We start from the raw sequence: 18,232 nt of genomic DNA, 5'->3' as shown, positions 1-18,232 counted from the left end.
AGTAAAACAAAAAAGCGCTTGCTTTGATACGAGCTATCGCCGTCACTACGATAGCGGGCATGCGCCACGAAAACGAAGAATAGCATGAGACCGTCGCCCGCGCACTCGCGTGCAAATAGAAGAAGAAAGGACGAGGATCGACCAGAGCGACCAAGGATACAACAACGAATCTCCGTCCCCGCACGACGCGTCCTCCTCCTTGTGGTTCTCTCTACCAGAGTGAGTGAGGACTTCGCCACGCAGCAGAAACACCACCTTGACCAGCCAAACATGTCACGTCCAGCCAGAGCCAGCAGTGTAAAGTCGGACTCAATATTCGGCCCAGCGACTTCCAAGAAGTCCAGCTCTCACGACGAGGCAGCCAAGACAGTGAAGCCCCCGCAACAGGCCGACGCAGTGCGCGAGATCGCCATGAAGGTGAGTAAAATTATCTTAGCAAATAATGTTCGACAGACGTTAGCGTTTATATTTTGAGGCATGTTGCAATATGATTTCAGCAGAAACTAGTTGCGCAGGCAACAAAAAACAAGTCACACGACACAGAGAGCGCCAGCTTAGTCGCTGTAGTGTTGGCAGCGTAGAGTACCTGCCAGCTCCTGTCTCCATCTGCTTTCTGCCGAAATCCTATTTCATCAACAAACAGGCTGTGTGCTATTATTGTGAGTCGTGATCCGCTAATCACTTTGCAGCACAAAATGAAAAAAAGAGCAACGAACACAAAACACTGTTTTGCTTTCATTTGGTGCTGTCCTTCGTACTGTGCTGTGCTATCTATGATTACAACGTTGAAGCACACCCACTCATGAACCTGTTCGTTTTATTCGTTTAGTGATGGTAACGCTTGGCGGATTAAACCCATGTCCCGCTCGGCGCAGTAAATTAACATGAAGGCACCCGTTGCCGCGCTGCTACACGCATGATACACACTACACACTGAACAGTAAGCGGTTGTTCCACAGGGTACATATGCTCGGTATTGTCCTCTTTTTGAGCAGCAATATCCAATAGATGCAGATCAATGGTTTGGGGATGAAGGCCTCTCAGAATAATCTTGAATTCGCACCATCGTGCGTTAGCTTATGCCTGCGAACTTGCTAATCTCGTCAAACTATCTAATCAGTTGCCGTGCTCTTCAGCGTTTGCCTTCGTTTGACATTCACTGTAGGAATATAATAGAGAGTTCACCGTGTGGATGAAGCCAGGGTATGTGACGTTGTTTCTGGGGAAACTCCCATCTGTCCGCAGCTAGCAGTGGAGTAGTGCACCACATCCAACCCATTGCACCTGTTCAGGCTCGGCAGCTAATCTCGTCAGACGAAGGAAACCGTTTGTGTGGCCGCCGACCAAGTTCCTTTATGAAAAACCAGTTTCATGTGGTGGGACATAGCAAAGGCGTGACATCATTCTCAAGGGATGCGCTTTAACGGCGCGGGGATAAATTTGCTTCTTACGTGAACACCTATTTGCGATGACGGTGAAACTTCGCCATAGGGCTCTGATTTCTGTGACCTAGTTTCACTGCAAATCGCCCACATCTATTAAATGTCACTGACGCGCACTATTGGTCCCTATTGCAAAGAATGGCTAAGGCGTGCAGATACGGACACAAGAGTCCCTATCGCCCCGACTGAACGTCTACAGCGACGAAGCCACAAGAACACTGTATAAAAGCATAGACACTTCATTGTCACCCATGCTTGAGGCACTCTTGTTGGCTTTATTTATTAAATAGCGCTTAGTACATTATTTCGAGAACATATAATGTGGTCTGGGTAGAACTTTGACTGAAGCTGAAAGTGATGTGTTGTGACCCTGGTCGTAGCATCTCACCACGTTGTCGGGGACACTAGAATTGAGGCACCTACGTGTTTTGCGATGATGTTAGCACCAGATGGTGCCTCATTGATCAGCCAGAGAATCCCTAATACCTAGAGATCACCAAGAGATAGCCTAAACGAATGCGAAAGTATTCATCCAGCGAGACCCGTAGGTTACATTCACCTTCTTGAACCGTTGGCATTCAAAGAGCATGGACGCATTAACATGCCAGCAATCAAGATAAGCAAAAGATGTTTAGAGCATTGGTAGGAAAAGCACAGAGAAGAGATTGAGAGAGATGAATTCATTACAGTCATAAGTAACTGTAGAAGGTAGCTATAGAGGTTTTATGGGAGAAAGAAATGTTCAAAGGGATCCTGAGTCACCCCTCGGAAATGGTGAAAAAACGCAGTCCGTGGATGCCTTTGCTGCTGTGAACATCTAAGCCAAAATTTGCAGTCGTGCGCGGCACGTGGAGCTCGAAAGCGGAGCGTGAAGTCCTCTTTTTCTCACTCTCTCTTCAGCAGGCGCCTTTTTCTCCCTCGTTTCGGGATGCTATATTTCGTCATATAGAAGATTCCCACACGCGGCTGCTATTTTTCAATATTACTCAATGACATCAATCAAGAAGCATGTTTGGATCTGTGGGCTTCTTCCTACTGTTACTTTGAATACTTAATGACGCAGTTTAATGCACAAGCTGAATTAACCCAGAATCTGCGTAGATAATTTCGGTAGGAATTACGTAATGTCGGAAGTACAACTATCGCACTAAAGCCGAATATAGTCTGCTAGCGCTCGACCGCGCCCGCCTTCGTAGGAATGAAAATTTTGCCAGACTGCTTATTCAATTCAATTCTATTCAGTTCACTATGTCTATTGTTTTTGAACACTCAACTAACCTGGAACCACGCGAAACTTAAGGTCAGGCTAGAGGGACACTTGCCAGCGCGCGCTCACTGCTGGCGGCTCCTGCCTAAACGCCTTGGCGGATTTTGCTTCGTATTGAGCTGTGGCGCAAAGAGCACAATTTGGGTGTGGCTACTACCATGGACTTCCGTTAATTCGATTCCTGACGGGACTGACGAAAATGATCGAATTAACTGGTGGGTCGAATTAAGCAAAGGGCAGAAAAAACACTGAAATACGCCTGTCATTTACTTCATAATAGTCTATTTAAAGTCAGCTTTGCTGCAGTAAAGTACTATTATGCGGCAAAGCATATCAAGGGGGGGGGGGGGGGGGGGGCGAAAGGTGCCACATAGCACGTGCTTCTTAATTTACATACACACGTGCCCTTTTTTTGCTCACAGTGCAAGCACCGAGACACCTAATAAGTTTAGTACCAGACCTTCAGTTTTTTAGATAAAGCGGCGCTCTTTTGATGGCTTTCCTCTTCGCCAGATTACCAAACACACGGATGGTTTTCTTCCAGTTCTCGGTGCACGGCGCGTGCGCGTGTGCATAATTAAGCAAAGCGTGCTAGACCCCGTCAGTGGTCTGGTATACGAGACACGAGACAGGCATGGCGAGAGAAAAGAAGGCTCAAATCGTCACAGGAACATCGAAAACAGCTCTGAAAACTGCCAGTATGCTTAATAGGCGTTTAAGTGCTTGTACTTTGACTGATTCCTTTATTCTTGGTATGCTTCCTGTTTCCTGTTTTCGCCTTGGTATGCTCGCCGTAATACTTTGCGTATATTTCACAGCATTACATCATTTTGCTGCGTCAAAGTCAATTGGAAATTATCCAGCGAGGGCCAATTTTGAAATCGGAATAACGAAAGAGTGGGCCCATAGAAATACATAGGCACCTGCCGCGACCTGATCGGTACCTTCGGTCGGGATCCAATAACGGAGAGACTAAATTAACGAGAGTCAAAATAACGGAAGTCTACTGTATCGGTTGGTCAAGCTGGTGCATGAAAACGCTGGTCTGCACCACATGGCATGGCCAGACTCTCGCACATGAGCACTAGCGCTTAATATATCACTGTCGGGCCCACATTTAGCCACTACAGTTGCATGTACTTGCGCCTGCAGCCTATAGTGTAGATACTGCGCCCACCGCTGGGTACCGCGACGAGCGCACTCGCTGATCTGAGGCTCACTGAGGACAACAGCGTGATCTGATTGGCGTCTGTGGACTCAGGGCCCGAGCGCCACCATCTGACGAACAGGCTTGCGTTTAGAGTCGCACACCGGCGAGGTATGTCTTCATCACGGTTGAAACTCGTTACGTTAGGAATCCTTTCAACGCGAGTCTGCAGTGCTGCATTCATCGCTTAGCCGATGCGCGCTCTGTCGACGCACTCGCACGACCGAACATGAAGATGAAGTTCGTTCGACCCTCGGAAACTGTGTGATTATAATAGAGGAAAATGTGAAAGATAATGTGCTGCTCGTGTCCCTCGGTGCGAAAATAGCCGCGAGTAGCTATCTAGTACACTGTAGTACAGCAAAGGGATGAGACACAGTGAACTCGACCATAAGCTGAGGGATGGCCTCTGAGTTTGGCGCGTCGTAGGTGCTGTTGGGGTCTCGGTGCTGGCGCCCGTTATTGCGAATGGGTCGCAAGCCCCAAGGGTAGCGTTGGCCTGGCGGCCTGGGGCACTGGAAGCATCCGAAGGTCCCGGCAAAGCATGAGAAGACTGGTAACAGAACAACTTGTTTATTCTAACAACGCAAAAGAGCGGCCGGTCAGGTCGACCGAAGTGGAGAGACGGGAGAGCACGTAACTCAACAGAAGAAATCGGAGCCTCTCTCTCGGCGTCCGGGGGCAGCTGCTCTTATACTCTCGGCGTCGCGGGCCAGAAGGAAGGTCACGGGATGAGCCCACGCGACGGCGGAGCATGAGCCCCCACGACGGCGCGCACGGTCGAGCCGAGAGACATGTTGAGCCGAGTGTAGTGACGCATCGCCAACCCGCCGACGGACAGACCGCCTGGCTCCTCACTTGGGGAGCTCCGCTCCCCGGCTGCCGCGCTTTGACAAGCGTGGGCACACACACACACACGCACACACGAAGACACGTGGCACTGAAACACGCCTGGACACGCTTGGCGGGGAGGCGTTGCGGCGGCGTCGAACGGGCCAAAATGTCCGCCGCTTTGAACGAAGCCCCGGCGTCCGTTGCATCCGCGCCGGCATTACCGCGCGTTGTAGGCGAAACGTAACAGACCGCCCCGCCGGGGGAAGGAGATCCCGATGGTCAGGGGACTGCATCCGCTGTCCGGAGGGATGTCGCTCGATGATGCTCATAACCGAAGTCGGGCGTCCTTTGGCGTTTCTTGAGCGCAGCGCACAGAGAAGGCCTCGTTCTCACGTTCAGGTGCACACAGGACATTGCAAAGTGACTTCGGGAGAGTTGACATTTTTGTTCTCGTTTCCGGCAAGCGTTAGAACTACGCCGAAAGTCAACCGCTCAGTCAGCAAGCACGGCACAACCCTCACTAAGCCCTGCCAGGCTCTTTCCCCTTTTATACTGCTGCCTAGTTCCTTACAGTAGTTTAGCAGCACTCAGAACGCGTCCACAAATCGGAAAATTGCACTAGAAAGCACATCATCACTTTGAAACACTACACGAAAGCAATAGGTTAAAAATCCTGCCTCAGGAAGAAAAACATCAGTAACAAGCAATTTTGAGGCTGATTCCCACGTTAGGGGCTTCGACTTAAGCCATCGGCGTTACCGTTGAGACTCCCCTTTTTGTAACGCACCTCAAAGGAATATTGTTGCAAAGCGAGGCTCCAGCGCAGGAGGCGGCCATTTTTGGGAGAGATGGTCTGCAGCCATTGGAGAGGGCAGTGATCCGTCTCAATGATAAACCTCGAGCCAGCTAGGTAACATGACAATTTCTGAACGGCGCACACGATACACGCACACTCTTTCTCGGTGGCGCTATACGCCTGCTCACGACTCGTCAGCTTACGACTAGCATACAGGACGGGGTGTTCTACTTCTCCATTTTCCCGTTGGCACAGTACAACGCCCATGCCTCGCTCACTAGCATCACACTGAACAACGAACCCTTTTGAGTAGTCGGGCGATCGTAGCACAGGCTGGCTTGTTAGGGCGCTCTTTAGGGCGCTAAAAGCTCTTTCCTTTGTCTCATCCCAGACGACTGTTTGCGGCTCTGTCTTTCTTAGAGCATCCGTTAGGGGAGACGCGATATCAGAGTACCTGGGGATGTACCTCTGATAGTAGCCGGCGACACCTAAGAACGACCGAATATCGGTCTTCGTGCGCGGTTGCGGGAAGTCTCGCACAGCGGCCACCTTTATTTCAGAGGGGCGGCGACGACCCCGACCAATCACGTGTCCGAGGTAGACAACCTCGGCCTGTGCTAACTGGCACTTGGGAGCCTTGACTGTCAAGCCCGCATCGCGCAGGCGGGTTAGCACTGCCCGCAAGTGCGCCATATGCTCAGGCCAGGATGCGGAGAATATCGCTACGTCGTCTAGATACGGTAAAGCGAATTCTTGCTGTCCCCGCAACACTTTATCCATGAGGCTTGAAAAGCAGTATGGCGCGTTCTTCAAACCAAAACTCAAAACTTTAGGACGGAATGTCCCCATTGGTGAAATCAACGCCGCATACCTACTAGCCTCTTCTGTAAGTGGAACCTGCCAATAACCCCTGACAAGATCTAGGGTGGAAATAAACTGAGCGCTACTCACTCTCTCAAGGCGCTCCTCGATGTTAGGGATCGGATAAATTTGATCCTTAGTGATGGAATTAAGCCTGCGGTAGTCGACGCAAGGACGAGGTTCCTTGCCCGGTACCTCAACTAAAATCAAAGGGGAGGTATAATCACTCTCACCCGCTTCAATAACACCGAGCTGTAGCATTTTCGTTACCTCAGCCTCCATAATATCGCTCTGGCGGGGTGACACCCGGTACGCCTTGGATCGTACTGGCTCTGGGGAGGTAAGTTCTATGTCATGAGTAAGGACAGAAGTCCTACCAGGCCTCTCAGAGAACAGACCTTGAAACTCTTGTAAGAGCTGGTGTAGTTCGGTTTTCTGCTCAGGCGACAGCGATGCTTTACTTATTAAGTCACTAATGACTTGATCGGTGTCTTTCCTGTTCGTCACTGAGCCTAGTCCCGGAAGCTCGACCGGAAGCTCTTCGGGAACGTTTACCATCTTTCTCTTTCTGTTCTTTAAGTTCATGCTCATCTTTCTCTTTCTGTTCTTTAAGTTCACGCTCCCTCTCCTCAATGGTCTCAAGGCATTCCGACAGCTCGTCATCCTCAGCTTCTAACTCCAGAATAGCCCTTAGCAGTTCTGGTTTTCTGAGTTTGTCTGAGACATCCAGACCCAACTCTCTTGCAAGCTTCAGCAATATCGGTTTGCGCAACGACTTCAAATCCATGGCTGCTCTGAATGCTGCTTTCTCTACTGCCTACTATTGTCTTGCCGCAAACTAACCCGGCAGCAACGACAACCACAATTACCAGCTCTGTTTCTGACACTAACAAAAGCCTGGCAAAACTCAGAAGAAGAAAGTCCCGCACTCACCAAACCTCGCAGCCAAGAATTCAGCGCAGTCGTTCCGCTGCAGGCAACCAGTCATCACACAGGGCTCGTTGCACTGCTCCCGGATGGTCGTTGTGCTGCTCAGCATACATTCAACCGCATCTCTTCGCTGCTGGCCTCCGTTGTCGCGATCTCACCGCTGGCAACCAGCTGTTGGGGTCTCGGTGCTGGCGCCCGTTATTGCGAATGGGTCGCAAGCCCCAAGGGTAGCGTTGGCCTGGCGGCCTGGGGCACTGGAAGCATCCGAAGGTCCCGGCAAAGCATGAGAAGACTGGTAACAGAACAACTTGTTTATTCTAACAACGCAAAAGAGCGGCCGGTCAGGTCGACCGAAGTGGAGAGACGGGAGAGCACGTAACTCAACAGAAGAAATCGGAGCCTCTCTCTCGGCGTCCGGGGGCAGCTGCTCTTATACTCTCGGCGTCGCGGGCCAGAAGGAAGGTCACGGGATGAGCCCACGCGACGGCGGAGCATGAGCCCCCACGACGGCGCGCACGGTCGAGCCGAGAGACATGTTGAGCCGAGTGTAGTGACGCATCGCCAACCCGCCGACGGACAGACCGCCTGGCTCCTCACTTGGGGAGCTCCGCTCCCCGGCTGCCGCGCTTTGACAAGCGTGGGCACACACACACACACGCACACACGAAGACACGTGGCACTGAAACACGCCTGGACACGCTTGGCGGGGAGGCGTTGCGGCGGCGTCGAACGGGCCAAAATGTCCGCCGCTTTGAACGAAGCCCCGGCGTCCGTTGCATCCGCGCCGGCATTACCGCGCGTTGTAGGCGAAACGTAACAGTGCCGAAATCGGAAGTATTAGCGTCTACGTGAACCTTCCAAATCTAATTCAAACTGTGCGCCACGGTGATATTCATTAGGCGGAGCGCGGTGGTGCGTACAGCGCTCTGCCCAGCTGCGAAGGCTACCTTCGTAGCAGCGCAAGGCATTCAAGAATTACCAGGAGCACCGCGAAGGAGGTCACAGGTGATCTTTGATTGCCAATAACTCCACTTCGAATGAACTCCTTGAAGTACTTTTCGCGGCAAAGTATTTCAGAAATGGTCTGCTTTACCGTGAAGTGCATTTCTCGACTTCTATAAAAAGCGTTCCGGGACCTCTTTAAGGAGATGCAGGCAATACGTTAGACCGACAAGCACTTACAGATTACCCGATTAGCTCAAGCGGTCTAGGTAACTCTCACCACGCCCTTCCAAAAAGGATACCAATAAATCATCGTCATCATCGGGCCAACCAGACTCCCTTCCTCGAAACATTTCTCGCGGGCTGATGTCATTCTGTCTTAAAAGAAGCATTCTGTCCAAGAAAATTTCACTTGGTATTGGCAGAGCGCATCTTCTCGTTTCACCACGGATCTCCGCAACGACATCCTTTTCGTACCCCACAATGAGCCGACATCGGAAGGCTAGGGTTGTCGCGGACTCTCGCATGAGTGCGCCAGCTCGATTACCCGCCACAACTGTTCAATATTATGCAGCGCTGCGTCAAGAATTAGCGCAAATGTCAACGCGGCAAATCATCGACTATGAAACCTGAAGGATTGCTTCAATACACTGCACTACCCAGAATACCATTCGACCTGTCGTGGTCATTGACCTTCGGGGACCATTCCGCTTGTCGTCCAGAGGAAACAGTTGGATAATAGTCGAAACGGACTACCTGCCTGATGTCAAGATAAACAGTCATCTGGCTACTGATATCGACAGCGTGGTTTTCGACGCGGCCTATCGACAACTACACAACTACTTGGAATGATTCATGACCTTGTCATTGGTTCAAACAGACACAGCCTAACTGAAAATCATTCTTATACTTTGAAAGGGCGCTTGGTCGCGTTCCACACCGTTAGCTGCTTATCAAACTAAAACCAATTCTTAAAAACGATTGTTTACTTGCATGGATCGAAGCGTATTTAAACTGCAGGCACCAGTGTGTCACAGTTCATGGCTACAATTCGCCGTCTGCACCGGTTCAGTCCGGCAGATGCTCGGGCCACTTTTGATTTGTGGTCTTTATTAACAACATATTCCATGACATTCCGGTCAGGATACAGCTGTTCGCCGGCCACTGTGTACTTTATCAGGTAGTTAACGCTCACAGTGACCAAGTCGTCTTGAACAACTCTGTATCTAAAATTCAGATTCGGTGCTGTACATGGAAAAGACCACTAATTAGGAAAAAACTCTAGCGATGACTGTAACTCCTAAGAAACACCTCCTAAAATTCTGATACAAACTTATACAATACAGGAAATCATTGCTTGTCTTTTGTTTCACCACATACGTACTAGGCCTAGTCATCACATCTGATTTAGGATGGAACGAACACGTAGCATATGTTGAAAAATAGGCTGTGAGGAAACTTAGGCAGCTTAGAAAGACGCTAGCTAAAACAACCCACGAAATTAAACTCCTTGCGTATAAAACGTATCTAATACGAATACTGGAATATGCGTCAGCTGTTTCAGACCAGCACACACAAGTGAACATAATTAAAATTGAATCAATACAAAAAGTATGATATATATTTGACGCCCACCAGCTCGACATATCCCCATCAGCTCCCTTGCGCAGTGCAAACTTAGAAAGCTTAGAACCTAGAATGTATCGCGAAAGAATGAGGTTATTTTCTCTGATATACGTATCATGGTAAGTTAGGAATAGGCAAAAGCAAGTACATCGAACCTATCAACCACCGCGAAGCACGTCCGTCCTACTCTAGAAAAGTAACTGCAAACCTTTGTCCTACTAATGTATGCTTGCATTCATTTTTCCTTAGTACTAGCAACGACTGGAACAACCTGCCACTGGAAGTTTTAGAAAGCACTGGTCTGAATTCGTTCGCTAGTGCGTTGCTTGTACTAGCTTAGTGACACTTTTTCTTTTTCGGTTTTATATTGTGTTTTCTTTGGTTCTGCACGAACAGTGACTACTACATTCGTAACTGGATTTGTCACCAGTTTTGTAACTGGACATGCCATAGTGCACTTGTTCTATATTGTGTACTTGGCATTATCCTCGTTTTACGTTATGTTTGCCTCCGATTTTGTCTCTCATAATATCATACAGTTCTTTTGTTTGGCATTCGAGATTGTGTTTCTGTGCAGCACCTATATCTGTTTTGTCAATATTGTCTATTTAAGCGGTATTTGCTGTTGCTGTAGTACTACATTACTTTTGTTACTTTTTTTACTCTATATCACATTCGGACTTTTTGTTAAAGACTACTGATCCTTTGCGATTGCATTTTGTTAGCTCTACATTTCACATTCTTCCTTTTAGTCACCTAAATTTTCTGTACAGTTTTTTTCAATGCATCGCCTACTCCTACATGAAGACTGGTATTCAGATTGGCAGTGTTTTACAAATAAAATAAAAGTTAAGGTGATACCCTGTGGCACGGCTTCCGAAGGCAGATATTGTCGACATCATGTTGACTGACGTTTAGCAGAACGCATGAACATTTTTTTGGACGGATTTCAAGGTTTCAACAAAACGTATGGGTTATGAGAAACGTGTAAGCTCAGAGCGCTACTACGATTTTGCGCTCACTACTTTCTTTAGAAATCAGTGAGATGTTTATATGCGCTTTTTTATTCCTTTATTGTTTGTTTTGTGTGCAAAGTGTGCAAAGTGTCTGCCGTATAGTAAATGCAGAGAACTCTACAACACTTGAGTGATATAATCGTGTCTGCATGGGCTTCTTGTGGTGCAGACGATGGAGAAAGCGAGCAAAGCCCTTCACAGTCGAAAACTATCCGTGCGTCCCTTGAAGCCGAAATCCACATTTGAAAGCGAGGTGAACAGACAAAGTATGAAAATGGTGAGTATTTTGGGCAAGAATGCTTTGGCTGCTTCTCCATTCTTTATTCAATGAAATTAACTCTCTCCCCGTTCGGTGACTGTTAGTGTAACGTTGCATGCAGAAGGGGAAGTTTGCGTCCCCCGTGAATTTAACTCGTGGCGCCGGGCGCTACGTATCTAGCCCAGCGGGCGGTACACGGAGTGATAAAAGCGTCACGCGCACACACCTGTTCAGGCGCTCACCATAACTTAGAAGTCTTGCCTACCGCTGAGTGAGACTATGCAAGAATGGTATCCGCGGCGCGCACCTGTGTTGTAGTTTCAGGGGCTCCCAAGAATAAGTGCGTGGTATAGCCTGAGCAAGACGCGTGTACATGGGACACGTCACGGAAATCGGTTGCTCACGGCTAATCGTGAGGTACTGTATATCATAAGATTGCGAACTTCGTCAGTAGCTAAACACTGTTTTTTGGTGCTAGATGGGACATACAAAAGGAAAGACGAAAACATATCACACGCGAACGCACACTCACACGCATGTCAGATGAGGGAACTAGTAAAAGTGCTCTCAGAACAACTCCAAAACTGTTTAGAATTGGTTTGCGCGGCATGGACCACCTTCCCAATCTATTTAAACAAGATGCAATCGACATGACACTAAAATGCGAAAAATTACCTTTCGTGTAGCTTCTAAGAGAGAAGGGCAAAGCTTGAATTGCCGAAGTACCCAGATACGAAAGCTATGGTTGAGCGAGCACTGTAATGCTGCGTTCTTTATTAAATTTAACGAGAGGAAGTTTTTTGACTTTTAGCAATATCTCAGCGCAGTGTCAGTTTCAACGCAGAAGTGGTTTATTGCTAGGTGTCCCACAGAATTCTGGCAGGAAGAATGAGAGGGCAACAACGTCATGGCCTGATATGGCGGCGCTCAGCTTGTTTATTGCAGACGAGACGCGCAGAAATTTCTTGTTCGCCGGCTTCCCAGAAGTTTAGTGGTTGCAAAGTTTAATTTTCCTTTAGCGCACCTTGGTAATTTAGTTGTGGCGTTTTCCTGCGGGCATTCTTAAAATTTGCTCACCATATAAAAAAATGGAGCCGTAGCTACCGTCGTGGATCTATGTCGGTAGCTTGTAGGGGGGTGGCTTCAGACAGCGTAGGTTGGCACACATCGCAGCGCGCGTCTTGAAGCCACTTGAAAAGTCATAGCTGATGTTCAGAATAAGGTAGCCATGAAACTTCCAGTGCCCAGAGTATACTCAAAAGCAGTGCCCTCATGGTTGGTTCCCGCTACTGACAGGGAGCGGTCGCTTAGGATGCAATGTCGATCCCTCGCCCCCATACGGACACACACAAACAGGCGGACGTGTCTGACCGCTTGAAGACGTACGCATGAAGCGCAAGATTAATTCGCACAACTTTGGCTCAATCTCTCTCGCTCATGAAAGCTTGTGCGATGAGGCGATCTAAGCAGACATTTACGCAAATGCACCAATGCATGTGAACGTTTGTCTGCTAGTTTCTTCAGTGGTGGTAGTTTTGTCTCATGCCTTGTGCGTGACAAAACCGCAGGTTTGTGCACGGAGGAAACGCTGCGTCGACTGCCGATGACTGGTCAAAGCAAGTGCTCGCTACCTGGCTGAACCACACCCATTCACCAATACTAATTGTTTTTTTTTTCTGACTATGTACTCACTTACGCTCATGTGCAGTAACAATCGCCCGTGGCCCTCACTCACGTTCTTACCGCTCCCGCTCATACCAACATTCACTCACAGTTCATGGCGACTTCTATTCACACTTACTCGCACTCGCTCACAAACGCGCGTTTACTTGCACTCGCGGCAGTCACTCACGTTCACGCTGACGTCGACTCCCCGTTACTGACACTGACTTTCGTTCGTATTTACGCTAACCCGCACTCGCTATTGTTGATACTCACGTCCACTCAAGCTCACCGGTACTCATTTCCGTGCATTCACGCCATTCACGCCCTTCTTCACTCGCTAGCGTTTTATGTCACCCCTGTAATACGAGTGTGGAGTGCTCGGGAATGATGAATATGCCAACATTCGGTTGAACGAGAACCCGTTATAGATCCGTTCCGTGCTAGTCCTCCAAGGTATTCGCAACGCGCAAATAGCAATGTGACCATTCTAGTTCCTCAAATTGGGGCTATCGCGCTGATCACATTTTGATTTCACGCCTCTGTTTTGGTATTTTCACTGTTCCTGTAGAGCCCACCAGCCTAAACTTTTGTGATCACCTCGTTTCTCTCAGACATCTAATCGCGCTTTATTCTTTATCTCCTTTTCACAAAATCTGAATCTCGGAATCTCTCTGGACTGCCATGGCTCACCATAGAAAACGAAACCTCGAGCCAAGCAGTAGAATGTCTCTACCGATCATTACCTACTGCTATTCCTTTAAAATCTCACTTCGACTACTACCCATAATCTACTGCCGAAGGTTCCAAACGAATGAGGTTCATTGTACTAACCAAGCTACAATATCGATATGTCCAGTACGGTTATTTAACTGCGACCTTATACAGCACATCAAAAATAGGTTGTTTCGTTTCGTAATAAATGTAATTTCTTGTGGCATGTGCGGCGTCTAGTGTGAAACTGACGCTTTCAGGATGCGAAGAAAGTCGAGATATTTATGGGAAAATTTCAAGGCGTGAAAGTGTTTAATATTTATCAAATTTTTCTAATCATTTTACACTCTGCTACTGTGTAATAACATTGCTACGTGTAGTGCTGATTCACAGAATACTCTGTTTTGAGCGTTCTGAAGGCCCCTCTTCACGGCGGTTCTCACTGCCATCCGCGCTCAGAATTTTCCGAGTATGCTGAAGTTCAGTCTTTCTTTCCGGTTATTTCAACATTTTTTTATGAGATAACCTAGGACAATTGCATTGACTGAATGTGTTTCCTGACCTGAATTGCGCCATAATTCACTGAATTAATTCACCGAGAAAACGTCAGGACTTGCAGTTATTTGTCGAATTTCTCTGGTAAAGTATAGAGCGTATATATACCGTTACCGAATTAACTGTGTCAAAATGCGCCAATACTTTGCTATCGACCGAGCGAATATGCTGTCTCATTCTCTTTTATTTTCCCGTTTAGCACCACGGGAGCACTACGACTGGGGTCGATCATGACTGGCAGCTGGTCCAGGTAGAACCGAAGCGCAGTACAGTGCGGCTGTTGATAGCAGCCGCCGTGTTAGTGGCCGTGGTGGTGACCTGTGTCTGCGTCTACTTGCTGGTCTTCAGAAAGCCCCAGATACCACGCGTACAGTGCAAGTCAAAGCCCTGCCTCGATCACGCCGAGAGACTTCTCGCGTCGATAGACACCAGCGTGGATCCCTGCCACGACTTTTACGCATTCACCTGTGGCCTTTGGCAGAGCTCTTCTCCCCAGAAATCAGTTCAAGACGTCATGAACGAAAAGGCAACACAAGACGAGCTCAAGGAGATAAGCACTGATCTATGGAATGTTGGGAGACCCAGCCGTCTCTACAACAAATGTTTGAATCCAGAGCCAAGCGACATCGCAGCCAACATTGTTGCGCTCGAAGAGATCATGGCAAACTTGTTTCTGACTTGGCCTATGGAAAACCCTCAGCCTACGGACGCGCATCCTTTGGACGTGATGGTTGAACTGGCCTTTAAGTGGGACATTAACTTTATATTCAGTATGGAAGCCGCACGCACGAGTGCTATCGGCAACATCTTGGTTTTTCGGAGGATTTACAGTAGCGCCGCTTGGGTTGATCGCTTCGAGAAGTCCATGAGCGCTGAGCAGTACGAGGACATTGTCAAGGCGCACTTGAATTACCTCGGTGCTAATATGACAAATGCAAATTGCACACTCCTACAGCTGTTAGAAAATTCGTTCATCGAAGCTAGACTCCATAAAGCACACACAGTGTCAAAGTGGTTCATTATGGACAAGATTGATCTCGAGACACAGTCATTCAAACCGGGAATTTGGTTACAATATCTCCAACTTCACTCTGAAGACATGGGCTTCAAGTGGTCTGCCCCTGACTCGGTACTACTAGAAGACGCTGATATACTATCAGATGTTGAGAAATTGTTTAAGAAGCACACTCACGTGGAGCTTCTGACTGGCATTGCCTGGATGTTCATACAGTCTCACCTGTGGGCAGTCGTTGGGAAACCGCAACTGATGTTCGAAAGTGACGTAGAAAAGAAGTGTCAGTACGCCTGTCTGGAATACGTAAACTTACGCTTGGGGATTCTCTTATCTGCCGAGCATTTAAATCAGCGCTACCCGACGAAAGAAGCCCGGCTCGCGATATCGAGCTTCCTGCTCGGCATTAAGAGCGAGTTCATAACGCTGATGAGAAACAGCTCGTGGATAGACGTGCAGAGCAGGCAAACAGCCGAACAAAAGATAACCTCGATGAATCTGAATTTATTACCAGCTGAGCAATTTTTTGTTCCTGCGAAGCGCCTTCTTCTTTACCAACGCTTCCCGTTCATGAATGATTCGGGTTTCTTTGGGAGCTGGCTGCAGGCTTCTCGGATTTACCAGAAACTTCACATCCATGAGCACTTCCGCGATGTGTACAGAAAGAGGCGCACTTTTCTTTACGAACCGTATTCCTACTCTTACTTGCTGAATGATATCAGTGCAGGCACTGTTGCGCTCGAACCTCCGATGTTCTACGAAGGAGGGCCTTACATGATCAACTACGCTGGTGCGGCAACTCGTGTTGCGCGAGAAATCGCGAAAAGCTTCGACCCGCAGGGTGTTCATGTGGACAACCATGGTGATACTGTCACTTGGTGGGGCACGCAGCACTCGGCCGAATACCGCAGTCGTGCCACCTGCGACTTAGGCGAAGGAGCGCCCGCGACGATGGGTGTCTTTCCGACGATACCCGCAATCGAAGCATCTCACGCGGCGTATAAGAGGGTGCTCTCAAACCTGTGGGCCCTAAGAGGCAAGCGCACAGACCTCAGGATTCCGGGACTGGAGAGATACAATGACGACATGGTGTTCTTCCTAACTTACTGCTACGCATTGTGCTCCAAAAAAGGTGACCCGATGGGAAAAGCAGAGTGCAATGTACCACTCAGGCACTTCGATCACTTCGGCAAAGCCTTCCACTGTTCTCAAGGCTCACCAATGAGAGCCGCGGAAAAATGCACTTTCTTTTCTTCGTGATTTCCCTCGATACTTATTTTATTCGGTTGATATCTGCACATTTTTATGCATACTAACAAATACTATTTCATGACCATTGGTGAAACACAGATACCGTTCACCATTGCAGAGACGTGCAATTTTCTTTACGCTAGAATTTTTTTGTTAATAAAAACATTCTGCGGTGTCCCGTTCTCGGTACTGCTTGAATAGTATGCGATTTCGCCCATGCAGGACGCTTTCAATTAAGAGGTGAGAGTTCTCCAGTGATTGTATTCTTTAGTGCGTATATGGAAGTCTTGTCGTCCTAAGTGCTGAATTTAAACTATGTATGCTTCAAGAATATTTACGAAGTAAGAGCGTTTATAAATTGTCGACTGCGTCGAAAGTCTGCTCGTTGACAGGTAACCTAACGGGTGTCGTCAAATACATTTGGATTCTTTTTTAAATGCATGAGGATTTCTGTGCCTACCCAAGGAAATAATGCCTAAAGGAAATAATTCGAAATGAAGATCGTTGAGTTTCCAACCTAGGACTTCACGCTCAGAGGCCGAGTGTCTCGCCCACTGGGTGCTTGCTGCAGGTGAATATATCTGAACCACATGAATGTGGTGTACCGGTGGTACAAAACAAATGTCTCGGGGCTCATGTGCTTCACGTCGCGTAACATATACAGATAAGCAGTCAGTGAGTTGATAGCGAGTCATGAGGAGTTATATGACTCTCATCACGGTGGATAATGGTTCGATGCGGATGAATAAGGTGTTAAACAGCGTTAAGGGTTTATAATGGTTGGAACAATTTTGATAAGGTTAATAAGCACAAATAGGGGTTGATAAGGGTAGGATCAACTCCGATAAGGTTGATAATGACTGATAAGTGTTTATAAGGGTAGGATCATGCCCGATAACGCTGGCAGGGACAAATAAGTGTTGATAAGGATCGGATCCAATGCAATAAAGGTGATACCGACCTATAAGAGTTCTTAAGGCTCGGATCCAGTCCAATAAGGTTAACCCTGACAAATAAGGGTTAATAAGGGTTGGATCGAGTCCGATACGGTTAACGACCAATAACGGCTGATAAGGGTCGGATCTAGTTCGATAAGGTTGATAACGACTGAAAACTATTGTAAAGGGTTTCTACTGGTCGGATCAAGTTTCATAACATCAATAATGACGCCAAGCTGCACGGAGATGAGCAAGTAGCACAATGCCCTTACGCATACTCAGACAACTCCTAGACTCTTAGACAATTCCTCCATGAATATCTTTTTCAAAAAGGTATATGATATTTTGTTTACGATGCAATCTATTATCCCGCATTGACTACAACCGGAATGAATGCAGAGGCTGATATTGTAAAGAACATACGAAGACCTACAATGTTTGACCAGACTTGTTGCAGCTTATGCCCACTTTTTACATTTTTTTGTTCTCCTATTTTCCTCTTTGGGTTGGAAAAAAAGGACGGATTTCCTTAACATACGGGAAAACGCTTGCTTTGCATACTGCATCGATATCGCTTCCCCCGCACAACATATATTGTCCCAAGATGTGCGTACGCCTCTTGCAACCCCCTGGATGGATGATGAAGGGGTTGTTATTGCCTCAGAACAGGCTCGTACTTAATAGGTAGCTAGAATAGCAGCTTGGGCTTGTTGGTTTTCCATCCTGCTAGTAACAGCGCAAAATGTAGACAAGGGACGAGACAAGAAGACACCACAAGCGCTTGTGGTGTCTTCTTGTCTCGTCCCTTGTCTACATTTTGCGCTGTTACTAGCAGGCTTAATAGGTAGGATTGGCCAAAGCGGATGTAATGAAAAGTCACCCAACAAAATAGAAGGAGTGCTAAAAAGCAAAAATCAAAC

At 47.9% G+C, this 18,232-nt stretch overlaps 1 protein-coding gene across 1 annotated transcript in view; it reads left to right on the top strand.

Annotated features, from left to right (window-relative positions):
- The window catches only part of LOC129385172 (neprilysin-1-like), a 206,804-nt gene extending 190,250 nt beyond the window's left edge, over window positions 1–16,554 (top strand). Inside the window, exons 2-3 of the mRNA XM_055071413.2 lie at window positions 11,091–11,198; window positions 14,311–16,554. Coding sequence (XP_054927388.1) covers window positions 11,094–11,198; window positions 14,311–16,383 — 2,178 coding nt within the window. The 5' untranslated portion in view covers window positions 11,091–11,093 and the 3' untranslated portion in view covers window positions 16,384–16,554. The remainder of the gene's footprint in view (window positions 1–11,090; window positions 11,199–14,310) is intronic.
- Window positions 16,555–18,232: the final 1,678 nt, after the last annotated feature.

This window comes from Dermacentor andersoni, chromosome 5, assembly GCF_023375885.2.
Source record: "Dermacentor andersoni chromosome 5, qqDerAnde1_hic_scaffold, whole genome shotgun sequence".
Classification (NCBI taxonomy): Eukaryota; Metazoa; Arthropoda; class Arachnida; order Ixodida; family Ixodidae; genus Dermacentor; species Dermacentor andersoni.
Note: the sequence above shows the minus strand (reverse complement) of the source record. Positions and strands in the feature narration are given on the sequence as shown.